Raw genomic sequence first — 14,051 nt, forward strand, 5'->3', positions numbered from 1 at the left:
CCTATATCAGCCCCTAGACATAGAGTGGAACTCTTGATTTCAGGAGATAAAGCTACCCACATGAAAAGGGACCATGTTTCCATATAGTTCAAAGCTTTAATCCCTAGAAACTTCTTTTCTCTTTATCTCTTTATAAGATTCTGCCATCCCTACACAGGTTTCTAAATACATGCAAAACACACACACACAGACACAGACACACACACAACACACATCCTGGTTAAGACCACTATAAATATTCAAAAAGCCACAGTGAGACCATCATCCCCAAAACAGTGTAAGACCTTGAAGCTATTTAAATTCTCTGGCTCTGGTTCCTTCATCTGTAAGATGGATAATTATAAGGCTTGGGCAATCTCCAAGTTCATTAATGTTAGATGACCATGTTTTACTTTTTTAAGCATCAAACATGATATTGTTTGATATTTTAAGCATGACTGCTATTCAGATAGTCTTTTGGGAAATGGAGGAAAGAAATCAAACTGCTATTTTATTTCTAAGATATGCTAATTCATGTGGTATGCGCCAAGGACAAAGAACAAGATAGACTCAAAGGGCCAACACTGGTGGAACAAAGAGGTACAGGACTCCTGTCACTCTGTACAATGCAACAATTGCAATGTCCCAAAACTTTTCCAAGCAGCATGTCATGTCCCTTGCCCATCCCAAATAAGGAAAGATATTTGCCCCATTTTTCTTCTGCTCAGCATACTAAAAGTATACATACTCTGCCCAGTCAGTAGATTATCGCAGGTTCCCTGGCTATAAAAACAGGCAAGCAACCCATGCTCAGGGTCGACTTTCCCTGGCTACCAGGAAGTTGGCCCGCTGTTCTTGCAGCATCCCTTCTCTCTAATAAACTCTATCTTCCTTGCATTCTGCCTTGTGTCTGGAAATTCTTTTCCAACCCACGCTCGGACCACAATAATTCAGATCGGGATTTCACCTAAAATTATTTGTGGCTTCCAAATGCCCCACCTTCCACTCACTGCAATTACAGTATGTCTCACTGGTTGAACTCCTAAACATCCTAAAAACTCACCTTGGCTGTTATATAGTGAAGGAAGTGGAAAAATAAATGAGAATAAACTATAATCAAAACAAGGGAAGGAAACTCTTCCCCTTTCCTACAACTTTTATAGAACTCAAAGTGGATTCTGTAATGAAGTAGGCTCCGTAAAATAATTTTTATTGTTGTTCTTGTTATAACAGCTTTATGTGTTAAAAAGCCTCTACCATCTGATTTTTTGCCTGCAACCCAGAATTTTAAACCTGTTGACACCATGGACTTTGTAGGATAAATATTTTACTGAATGACTTTTCGATAAGAGCAATTATAATGGCTCTTACTCTAGAGAACATTAAGCAATACAGAAGCCACAGGTGGTTAAATTAATTAAAGCTTAATAAAATAAAAAATCCAGTTCCACATTTCAAGTGCTCAATAGGCACATGGAGTTACTAACTCCTGTACTGTAAAGTACAGATATAAATATTTTTTCTTCAGCTGCATTCTAAACACATAAAGCTTCTGTCCTCTATTAATGTCTCTGATTAATAATCTCTTAAAAGCCTACTTGGGGAAAATCATATTCCCAATTCTTTAAGGCAGAGAGAAAAAACTGAATTTTTAATAAAATTGGAATCTGTATGGTATTATGTTTGTATAATACCAGTATTATAATTATTCCCATTCTAGGATCCCAAAGCAATATATTCCTTGAGGCAGCAAGAATATATTGAGACTAGATTAATACTTGAAATTATTTCTAGCATAAAATTTCTGGAGAATTTTAAGAATATTATGAGCTTAGAAAAGCTGCTTATACCATTATATAAATTTTAAGCTGTCCTTGCATGACAAATACAAATTGAATGATATGATAGTGTGAACTGTGAAGAAGACAAAGGACTAGGAGGAATGTATTTGGAAATACAAATTTGAAGTACAGTTGGTTAAACTTCATTAATTCTTTTTAAAAAGAAATCAGTACCTCTTAATTCCTAGGTCAATGTCAGTCACCGACTATAGTGTACAACCCATGGAAGTAGCTCAGTTCTCTGTTCTAATCCAGCCAGTACACTGCCTGGCACACAGCAGATGCTCATTCATACTGAGTAATTAATCGGACAGTTTATTCATTCAACAGATTTTGCTAATTATTTTTCAGGTCTTTTACAATCTTAATGCCACTTCCCCCACCCCACCAACAGTATGTCTCTCAAAATCTAATAAACTCAAAAAACCAAAATGTACATGATATTTTAAAATATAAATACTTAAAAACCTTAAGACTATAAAAATTCAAAGAATCACATCATTCGCCAGGTGAGAGTATCAACCTGGAATTTTTAAAAAGAGACTGAAGAATCACCACTTAAGCATGATATTATTAAGTTTACGCATTTCTAGCTATGTTATTTTCTTACACGGCTTCCAACTCATTTCATGTAGTAAGCTCAAGTCCACAGCAAAGGCAAAAACTTGCCAATCTACCCTGACAGAAATACTAGCCCATTTACTTGGAAATCTATGATTAAAGTTTAACTCATTTTTAAAAGAATATGAAACTGTTTGCTGCTGTAATGCAATAAAATCTACAGTCCTTTACTTGACAAAAATCTCTTATCCCAAAGATATACCCAAAGAAATTTATGTATAAAAGGATTTGTAATAACTATTTTACATGTGTGGTGCCTTTAAAACAGTGTATTTGAAGACTGACCAAGTCATTAATACTAAAAAACAAAAACAAAAATAATGGCCAAAATAGAAAAGATTGAGAGTGCCTAATAAAAGTCATTTGATCAGATATGTCCACGTTCTTAGGTAACTCTAATATTCTGTTGTGGATATGAACAATGTGTAGCTTACCTGATCTCTTAGAGACAAAAACATAGATAGGGAGATGGGAGCTAGAAGTCAATAGATTCACCACTTGAATCAGAATAAAACAATCTGAACATCACTGCCTCTACTCCACCACTATGCAGCATGACCATGTTCAGATTTCATATATTCGAGTTCGTTTTCACCACAACACACCCTGACGTCACTGAGTCACTGGCAGAGACACTGGCACCTGATTCGACTGAGGTGCTGGAGACCCACTACTGACGGCTTGTGGAGGCACTGCAGCAGGTTCCATCTTGCTAATGTGAGTGATGAATCGAAGACGAAGTTTTAAAGCTGGTTTTAAATTACAGATAATCTTCTCTACCTAAAAAATGAAGACACATTAAAAAATATTTTAACCAGAGAACTTCAATTTCCCGCCTTTAAAGAAGCGATTTACACATATCCTGAGACAATAAACTATGGAGTGGAATGGGTAGATTGGAAATTCCTCTGCATGTTTTGTGTTTTAACATAAGCAGATAAAACTATTTTTCTCCTACATGACAAAAAACACACATTGTCCCTTACACACACACTGTCTGCATGTATATATGTGTATGTGCATACATATCTATCTATATATGCATACACTTACAAAAACATACTCATTTACCTAGCTAGCCAGTCAGCCCACTGCCAACAGTTAGTAGAGTTTACAGTGGGAATTCCACACATCCACTAAGGGGATCATCCTTTTCAAATGCCATCTTTGCAGAAGCATAAAGCACGACATTTCGAAGTTCTTTGAACAACTTATGTTCATAACATTTATCTATAAAGCTAACTGTTTTTAGTTTTGATTTACACCTGGAATTCAAACTAAATAATATTAGATCTACTCATTTAAAATACTTTATAGAAATAAATACATCGAGGATAATAAATATATAGCTTTCTTAGCTTTACTCTAATGTTCTTGGATCTTACTAGGAAGGATCAGTCTATTAATAATTCTTCCTTTCTGTATTCCCTGTGTCAAAGTTTCTTAGGCCCAAATATAAGGAATATGCTAAAGAGAACATTTCTGTATTGGTTCCCACTTGACAATCTTGCTGAGACAGAGGAGTCAACACCCTTCCCAGACCACGTCGCCAGCTCCAAAGAACGAATCCTGCAGACTAGGGTCCATATGTTTACGTATATCAATTTATGCTCCTTTCCCATTTTAGAGAGAAACAACATTAAGGTATGGAGGGGAGGTCACTTAATTTCACCTGTCTGCCCTCCCTCCACCCTTCTAAAACAGCTGAGATTCTGGTTCCCAAAGACAGGAAACTCAGTTATGATTTAAGGAGGTCCTTTCCACTTTGAGACAGCCCTCCCAGGAAGTGGCTCTTTATATGTTGAGTCACAACGTGCCTCCCTTTAACTTTATCAGAGTTTGTATGCCTTTTAAAGTGATACAGAACAAATTCAATAGCTATTCCAAATGGCAACGCCCAAGTAGTAAGGATACAATTAATTCCCCAGGGCTTTAAAATTCAAGTTAAGCACCTCCAGTTCCTTCAAATACTCTTCATTAGTTATTCTCTTGACCTTCCCAGTTTTCGTCTTCTAGTCATGCTGTGATTTGTCCCACAGTGTACCCTAATCACTGTGGGGAAAACTAAGCCCTGCTTCACTCATAACACAAGACCTCTCTGATCTTTTCAGTAGTCATACTGTACTGTTTCTTCCTAACGAGTTTACTGTTAATAAACCCCCAAAACTTTTTCAGATGTTTTGTTGCAAATATCAAGGGGAAAAGTGTGAGAAATTATAAATTTACTTTAATACTATGTCCAGGATAATATGCCATGTAGCCTAAAAAGGTCTATCAATCCTGTCCCCTTCAAAGAAAAAAATTAACCAAAAAACCCTACTCATCCAAACAAGTCTATCTGACATGTTTCAGTTTTCTAAACTAAACATCATTAAAAAATAATTAAAGTGAACTTACTTGCTCTTTTACACTGTCACCAGTAAACATATATTTCATATGATACAGGAAGTCACAGATGGGATCCATGTAGTTTAAATGGGTGCTACACTGGTCTACATTCAGCAACATGTCATAAAATGCCACACCAATCTATTTAACAAATAATATAAAATTATTTAAATGGTAAAAAATGGTTCAATAATTCAGCATGATGCAGCTGGACTCCATTACAAGACTAGCACAGAGGATAACATGTTTGTTACGGAACTGTCACTATCACACAGGCCTCTATGCACATGGGTGACATGATACTGCTCGCATTTATAATGGAATCCAGAGTGCTACAAACTGCCTCCTAATGGAGCTTAAATGCAATTTCTCTTCCTAACTTAGTAATTTCTCTTAAAATTAAGAGATAGACAATCCCTTTCCTAGAAACCATCTCTCAATTTCTGGGATACCTACAATCTCAGGGAGCCTTTATACTAGATCTTTTTAGTTCCATTTGGTGGCTCATACCTTAAGTTTCTATTCCTGGCTCATCTTCTATCTACTCTCTTGTTATAGGTGATTGACTTCAACTACTCTCATGATTTTAATAAGTTCCTCTGTACTATAGTGCACGTTCTCAAATGCACTTCTGCTTCCTTAACTTTCTTCTCAACCTTGATGAGACGTATATCCCCCTTATCTCCAGTTCCACACATCCCACACCAAGCTCATTATAGGCATACTAAGTTATGAAGACACTCAAAAATTGCTCTCAGATCCCACTAAAATGATTTTTCTACTAACAGTAATGACATGCAGTTTGAAAAACACTAGGAAATAAATCTTAATATATCTTTTAGAACTTAATCTTATCAAGGAAAACCCAGACTGCATTTTACCTCTATCATACATCGAGTTCTCTCTTGCTGAAATCTTTGTAAAAATGGTCCCACAAGATGGTACACATAAAGCAGCTGGAACTCAGTCTTCACTATAGGAAGAAGTACTTCAGTGAGAAACCTAAAATTTAAAAACAAAAATAAAAATCTCTTGCTACTTGAAAGCAGCTGAATTGTTTCTTGTTTAATATAGCCTACCTGAGTATTTGCAAAATTTATCATCTTTCTTAAAAAGTTTCTTTTAATTTTGGTAATATTTTACATTAATCTCAAATCTCTCACTTGCTCTTATTTTCATTTGATTACTGAAATAAATTACTTCAGATTTAGAAGTCATTCCTAATAGTAAAATTAATGAATGACAGAATGTGAACTATTTGAAATAAAAAGATAACCAACCTAACATAAAAGCCATTCTCAAGAAATCTGAATCTAATTAATACCAATTATATAGTCAAAAAATCAGAAAATAAGCTAATATTAGTTATGCAGTTCAAAAGGCAACTTCTGGGATATATTTTGGAAAAAGAATGCATTTGACTAAATCTCCTGAAGTGGTAATGGGTATCAGATTATTACTTATACATAGAAATTAACTTCCTTCAAACAATTCTGAAATAAAGGAGGCTTTCTGATACCCAGAAACTTCTTAAGACTTTTACTTTTAAGTTGTTCTATTGAATGAGATATATACCTCATGCATAAATGAGATTTAAAAACAGAAACAAAATGATAAATCAAATGTCTTTAAGAAATCGCAATACTTACTTGGGAATAAGAGAAAGCTGCCCAATGCTAGAATGGTGCCACACCGCATGTGCCAGAGCTAACGTGTAACTACAGCTCATCTCGGAGTAGGACTGATGACAAGCCGTGAAATCAAAGAGGCGGAAAGGATAGCCGACCCACTCTGTCTCAGACGTCAGGCTGGGACTGCTGATAACACTCACAATTCGATCATGAAGGACAATCCAATACGGCTCCTTTAAAAACAGGAGAAAGCCTGATGAAAAATAGCATTTATCCATATTCCACCCCGTATCCAATATTCTACTCCAAAGCCTAAAAATAAAAGCACCATTCTTATGTGTTTCTACTTATCCAGCTTGTGTCTTTGTGTGGTTTCACAAGTCAAATTAAGTCAATAACAACCTGGGAAGAAGCATCTTAGAGGGCTCCATACATGTGTCTGTCCAGTTCATTAGTATCTGATATTTACTACACAGTAAATTGACTTTACCTATATTTACTATACAGATAACTCTGGTACACATTTATAATTACTAACTATGTGTGTGTGTGTGTGTATATATATCGACATATATATATACATATATTTTGGAGGAATATAAGGAAAAAGTGATTCATAAAGGTGTATAATCAAACAAGTTTGGAAAGCTCAGGTTTAGACAATATTACTGACATTCAAAGACGTGAGACAACTGTGTGGTGCTGACAAGACACATGTGGAGGTCACAGAAGGGAGACTTCACATGAACAGAGAAATCATGGAAGGCTTCACTGAAAAAGCAAGCCCTAAGCCAGCAAAGAATGGGTAGGTTTTAGAGAAGGTGAGAGAAGGAATAAGGGTTCTGGTATACTCTCTTACGCGGCAGAAGTACCTGAAACATGTCTCAACAAGCATTATTTGCAGGAGCAAAGGTTCTAGATACATAACACGTTAAGGGGTTGAGAGTAGATCAGATTTTAATGGGAAAACCAAGGTTGGATAGATAAGGTGGGACCGAAGGATGCAGGGACCCATAAGTTAGGTAGATTTATTAGATCTGATGCAAAAGGCAAAGAAAATAGTCACTGTACATTTCTGAAGCAATGATAACGTGAAAACTTAAAAATTATGAAACATTTCATTAATTGCATGATGATCTTGTACAAATCACAATGATTAACTCACTGGTAGGGCAGTGATGATCAACCCAATTGCATTCATCCATGCTGTAATGTTCTCTCGTGGCACTAAAGGCTGACTGTTAGTGGGGAAAAAGAATAAAAGAGTGAAATTATTAAAACATTCTATATGGTTGACAATGGATCTTATTTGAGAACATATATAATTTGGGGGTTGACAACTAACCTATTTCAATAAAACTACAATGGATTTTTATTGAGTAAAAATGTAAACAAAAGCTAAATAAGGCTTTGTTGTTGTTGTTTCCTTTAACAACGTTACTGAGCTGAAAGACTATTTCACTTATTTATACTCTTCTCCAATCATTATCCCCTACTTTATGTCAGACTTTAAGAAGGGAATCTTGAAAAGACTGTCTTTAGTGAGAAGTTAACATTATTCCTAAATTAAATGTCAAACAGCTAATAAAGAGTAGAAGTGGGAACAAACCCAGGTCTTCTGACCCTGTTCAGGGCTCATTCCATTTCACCTACATCACAACGACAAGATCTGGAACCAAAAGACAGTCACTATTCAACGTGCATTCGCTTTGGGATGACAGGTTTGTCGAACAGCTCCAAATAAAATATCACTCTCTACAAATAAACAATAAATCTTATTGCATGAAACAGGATACACACCTTTTCAGGACAACATTTAGAAGAGCATTTCCAACATCCTGGCCTGAAACAGCCAAGGCCATGAGCTCCACACAAGTAACATGCAGTGCGTGGGCAGCAGGGTTGGGAAACTCGTTGAATCTCCAGTCACAGTTTGGGAATGGACCAGGAGATTTGCCAGCCATCGGTGCAGATGATTAAAGCAATAACTACTTGATTATTCTGAGATTAAAGGCTCACATTTGTAACCAGTTTTCAAATGTTTCACGTGTAAACATCTCATTTGATTATCAATTTATCTGATCATGAGCCCTTATGAAGTGATTTATCAGAGAGCTTAAGAGGCAAACAATACAAACCAAATACAAATAAATTTGACACGACTGAAATGTACTGATAGCAACCATGTGATCAACCACAGGTATAAATGGTTGGTCTTATATAAGTGGGCTCTTATAACTGACATGATAGCTATAGATGCAACCAAGGTATCCCCAGGCTTTATCAACCTATCTTCTTTTAATAGTTATAGGAAAGTTAATAAGAACATTACTTTCTCATGAGTAATTCTTTTACTTCAGGAAATAATTCCTTGTGTAGGAAAACAAATCATGCTTATTTATGTAAAACTGCTCTATCTAGTAAATAGTGGCATGGTGTATAGACATATTAAGCACAGTGTGCTAATAATTTAAAATGAAATAAAAGTGAAGAAATAAAAATACCAATATAGAATCTTTTTAACTACAAAAAAATGTTTTATTATTATCTATTAATGTTTTAAAAAACATTCAGGGATTTATTAAAGCAACAAAATTCTATGTTCTCCAGTGGCAAGCAGATATATGTACTATAATATGTAGTACATTTATTTAGGAATAGGATTTTCTTCTTTGAAACAAATCTCTAAGGTCTTTTTCTAAATATAAATTTTAATGGAGTGCATTTCTTTCTATCTGGCATGATGCTGCTAATTTAAGATGTCAAAAGCTTTACAGAGGTAAAAATTAAAAAATAAATGATCTTAAAAAAACTGAAGTCTTAGAATATATAAACTTCTTGGAATACTTAAGATAATATATGTTCACAAAAATCAACATATAGTTATTTCTGAAGAATCTGGAAAATCACCATAAAAAGGATATTGTCTACTAGTCTGCCAATCAATTTGCAATAGTAGGAGTCATCTGGGATCCAGGGATTGTCTTCTCGAGCATTCATAGCGCATTTCAGATAAGTGTCACTTAGACACCAGCCCTGTGGTCGGTTATCCTTGAGTGAACCAATGATCGCATGGACAAGTTTCCGTTTGAGACTTTCGCGATTTCTCAGGTGCATTTCATAATAGTGCAGAGTATTATACAAATAAGTCACTGGACGATCTGCCAAGAAGAAAACAGATCATTACAATGTTTGCCTGGTTATTCACAACTGTGAAAAACTAATCTTCTATTTTCAAGACTACCAAAAAACAGCTCAGAAAGTTATGAAACTATTTCACATGTTGGTCAATTGCATACAATGAATATTTTTAGTCTAGGACAAGGCAGAAGGCTTCTAACAATATACACAGCTTATACTGAAGGATATTCATCACATTCTGGGGTAGCAATTACACTCCTGGAAATTTATCCTGCAAAAATGACATATGTGCAAGCATGTCACTGCAGCCTTGTTTATACTAGCAAAGGTTAGAACAGCCTAAATGGTGAAAAACAGGCGACTGGTTAAAGTCAGTTATGGCATGTATGAAGCAACTTTGTATGTACTGATACACAATAATCAATCCTAATACATTATTAAGGTTAAAAAAAATAAGGTGAACAATGTGTATATTACATAATATTTGTGGAAAAAAAAAAAAAACCAAAAAACTACTAACCCCAGAACATTTAAGACAGGATACACAAGAAACTGGTAACAGTGGCTGCCTACAGGGAAAGAAGCTGCCTAGCTGGAGGACAGGGATGGGACTAACTACTTCTCACTGCATCACGTGCATATATTACCCGATCCAAAAGGAAAGCGTTCTTCAAGGAATACTCCCTTGAACGTCATACCTACTCTGCAGTGCTAAAACACAATTCAGACTTCTGCTTTGAAGGGAGACATCTTAGATCAAGGACTAAGAAGCACTGCCCTCCAGATAATTACGCTCTGTCCCCACAGTGGCTGCTCCAGGACTTCTGTGCTCTGTCACCGACTTTATTATTCTCTAGTTACCAGGCTCAAAACTTTAGGGTTGTCTTTGATTTCTTCCTTTTGGTATTCCCCCCATAATTGGTCAGTCAAGCTCAATTCCTACTTCCTTGACAATCTGTCCCTACTTTCTCATCTTAAATGCCACCACACTTGTTTAGATGCTAATCATACCCCTGAACATCTTGACATAAGTCTTTGAAATGGCTTCCTCCTTCCAAGTCATGTTGCAACTGCAACTGGATTCACCTTTCTAAAAGAATGCTTTCTTGTGCCATGACTTTACTAAGTAACTTCTAGTTAACTCTGGATTATCTGCAGGTTATATATCAGAACTTCCCAGCCTGGTTATGGTGATCTACTGCCAGGTACAATTTAGCCCAACGAGGCAATTGTTTTCAAAATGCCTTGTTTATAACACCTTCATGATTTTCCCAAAGCATTCCTTTTGCTTAATATGCTCTCTTCTCCTTTCTGTTCATACAAATCACATACATCATAGTTCAAACCCTATCCATCCAAGAAGCCTGCCAAGATCTGTTTAGTTCACAGTAACATCAGTTTGTTCTGAACTCATACTCTTTTCTATACTGACTTGGTAATTAATCACACAATTTATAAAATAAGGCATCTCTTGCATATTACTTTTTTTTTGCTATGATTTACCTATTGATATTTTTATGTTGTCTATTTTATACTTCATGGCATCATCACATAGCACTTCCCCTCAAAACACTTTTATTAAAAATTATTAAAATAAAACCTTTAGAAATACTATTACTGATATGGTTATGTTCAGCCTACTTTTGTCTATAGAGTTATTAGATAGAATTAAAACTTGAAACAGCTCACCATGAAATTTATACAAGCCTCCCAGGTGATCTAGTAGAGTCTCCAATGATTTGGATACTGGGAGCAACTCTAAAAATCTGTGGATTACTATGTCGAATACTGGAAGGAATCGGAGACACACATTTCCAAAATAGATGGGCAGATAGGGAGACTGAATTGGCACAGGAGGATCGACCTGCTCCGCCAGGCCCTCAAAATAGAGCTTCTCTGGATATTTCTGTAGAAGTGAGGAAATGGTAAAAGTTTAGGGATCTTTTTCTATTTTCTTAAAAAAAGAGCTAAAATAAATCTGCCATTTTTCAACGCAATGAAATCTAGAGTCCTTTACTTAACAAAAAACTCAATTACCCCAAAGATATACCAAAAGAGATTTACATACAAAAGGATAATAACACTTTTCATTTTGTATTATAAGTACCCATGTCTACTAAAACTGTAGTTTCAATTTACTCTTAACATGAGAGATACTCTAGAACCCTGAGAAAGTTTAAGGAGCTAATTCACATCTATACAGACCAGAGAGAAAAGAGCAGAGCTGCAGAGAAAACAGCCAAGTTAATTAGCCAAATGCCTAAAGTTTGGCCTTAAAAAGGATTAACTGATGCACTAATTTTAATTAGTACCTTGTGATAATTCATGTGTTTGGTGTGCCAGTCATTCTGTAGCCAGTGTTCTGGGGAATTTTCCTTCACAAAGTCACTTACTCGATTTCTAAAATCATTTGGTTTGAGCAACAGCAACTGAATTATGAAATAACAAACCTGGGCTTCATTCCCTTCGTGACTACGCATGGCCTTTGGAGAAGAACAGAAAAATTATACGAAAATGCCCAACCTGTGCAAAAGCATGCCTCTGAAGAGTCTAAATTTGAAAACAGTAAAATCTCAGGATTATTAGAATTTCATTATATGCCTAGTCTACCCCAAAACAACTGTTCAGCATTCCCCAAACATATATGACCCTTTCTTGCCTATTTTTGGCTCTCACCTGGAATGTCTGTCTTTATTTTTCTAAATTTAACCCACCCTTCAAGATCCATCACCTAGGTAGATGTGATCTCTCATTACTGCCTGGTTATATCTTCCCTACACCTCTAACTTATCCTTTTATTTTACTGATTTATAGACTTACCTTATTTCTCTTACTAGACTCTAACCATCTTTATAGCTATGCTCTACAGCTAAGGGGTAAATGTTAACTACTTAAGCCCCCTAAATATCACCATTATAGTGTTTTTAAAAAATGCAGCATTTTCTAGCCTGGCTCAGTGATTTTTCTTAAAATGTGGCCTGAAACAGACATCAATGTCAGGAGAAAAAAACCACTTGGGGAATATTGGGTGGCTATAAGAAACACTCAGTTATAACTATAGCTACCAAAGTGTACAGAAATGGTTATTAGCACTCTGGAAAAAATTCAGTGACTTTTTACTACTTCCTGCCTCTAGTAGGAGCCTTTGAGAATCAACTCAGAGCATCACAAGGCCAGGACCACATCTATCCTATTTACTTCTATACCTTCTGTGCATACAACATAGTAGATATTCAATACATGCTTAGTGAATGAATGAATGAATAAAGAAACTGGGGAATCTTTAGTTCCTTTGAGAATTGATAACAATGCTTGATTTATAGTATAAATTCATTAAATCCTTAGAAACAACATAGAGTAGATCAGCACAAGATGCATTAGTCACACACACTGATGCAAAAGAGAATGGGACTGCTTAGAAATCTGTAAGTGTATTCTTACCAGACAGAGAATTAATCTGTCCAATGTAACAATGTTGTACTTCCACACCATGTCATTAAGAATTTCAATACATTTGTTGAGTTGCTGACCCCCAGCTGATGTAGAGAACTCATATACCAGGAAATCTGCAAATGTTCTCACGTGGACTACCAAGGCCCTGGCTCCAATTCTCTCTAATACCCTGGAAAGCAGAGAGTAAAAAACGAATTACATTGCTGTTATGGTATAATGGATTGCCAAATGGCATGCTCATCTAGGTTTGTGGCTTACCTATAGCCAATCTGATTAATATGATCTGTTTCCAGGAGCATTTTCCAGAGAAGACAAAGGAAGAGGGGAGGAGAGCGCTGTGCAGAGAAGTGGGTGATGATGTCATTTTCATTGGTCATTGACTTCCACTTCCTATACTCCTCCTCCACGTTTTTTTTCAGATTAAAACGGCTTTCCTGAGGTACATTATTTTGTTTAAAGAATGCCTACAAGGAAGATCAGAAGTTTATTTCAATGGTTGTAGTAAAAAGGGCACAGGCTAAAGAGTCAAGAAACCAGTTCCAGGCTTGACTCTAACACTAATAAATTCCAGGTGACCTCAAGCCACTCAGTAATCAAGGAGTGAATTTCTATACTGGGAAAATACAAAGGCTCGACTGGATTATCTGTAAGATTCCTTTCCTAGATTTTCTAAACAGAAATTCCAAGCAAGCCTGAATTCAAACTTTCTTCAATCATTTGTTGATACTTCTGCTCATCTTTGAAAAAAGGGGAAAGAAAAAGAAATTCCTGTACTCTTCGCTTACATATTTTAGTATCTCTATAAGGAAAATCCATTACACTAGCCGAGTGATTCTCAGAGTATGGTCCCCAGACCATCAGAATCAGCACTACCTGGCACCTGTAAGAAATGTAAATTCTCAGGCCCCATCCTAGACCTACTGAATCAGAAGCTCTGCAGCTGGGGTTCAGCAATCTGTAGCTAAACAAGCCCTACAAGTGATTCTGATAAATTTGA

At 36.0% G+C, this 14,051-nt stretch overlaps 1 protein-coding gene across 6 annotated transcripts in view; it reads right to left on the bottom strand.

Moving 5' to 3' along the window:
- Nucleotides 1–14,051, bottom strand: part of MED23 (mediator complex subunit 23) — an 80,587-nt gene that overhangs the window by 39,555 nt on the left and 26,981 nt on the right. For 2 of the 6 annotated variants that reach the window (XM_057740387.1, XM_057740386.1), the window contains exons 20-30: nucleotides 13,313–13,518; nucleotides 13,043–13,223; nucleotides 11,914–12,084; nucleotides 11,291–11,507; nucleotides 9,385–9,621; nucleotides 8,261–8,426; nucleotides 7,626–7,698; nucleotides 6,479–6,693; nucleotides 5,711–5,831; nucleotides 4,839–4,970; nucleotides 3,047–3,221 (exon numbers count right to left, since the gene is read on the bottom strand). In XM_057740387.1, coding sequence (XP_057596370.1) covers nucleotides 3,054–3,221; nucleotides 4,839–4,970; nucleotides 5,711–5,831; nucleotides 6,479–6,693; nucleotides 7,626–7,698; nucleotides 8,261–8,426; nucleotides 9,385–9,621; nucleotides 11,291–11,507; nucleotides 11,914–12,084; nucleotides 13,043–13,223; nucleotides 13,313–13,518 — 1,887 coding nt within the window. In that variant the 3' untranslated portion in view covers nucleotides 3,047–3,053. Of the gene's footprint in view, nucleotides 1–6; nucleotides 3,222–4,838; nucleotides 4,971–5,710; nucleotides 5,832–6,478; nucleotides 6,694–7,625; nucleotides 7,699–8,260; nucleotides 8,427–9,384; nucleotides 9,622–11,290; nucleotides 11,508–11,913; nucleotides 12,085–13,042; nucleotides 13,224–13,312; nucleotides 13,519–14,051 lie in introns of those variants that run through there. The other 4 variants (XM_057740385.1, XM_057740389.1, XR_009054449.1 and 1 more) reach the window with 3 other exon arrangements.

The sequence above is a fragment of the Hippopotamus amphibius genome, chromosome 6 (assembly GCF_030028045.1).
Source record: "Hippopotamus amphibius kiboko isolate mHipAmp2 chromosome 6, mHipAmp2.hap2, whole genome shotgun sequence".
Taxonomy (NCBI): Eukaryota; Metazoa; Chordata; class Mammalia; order Artiodactyla; family Hippopotamidae; genus Hippopotamus; species Hippopotamus amphibius.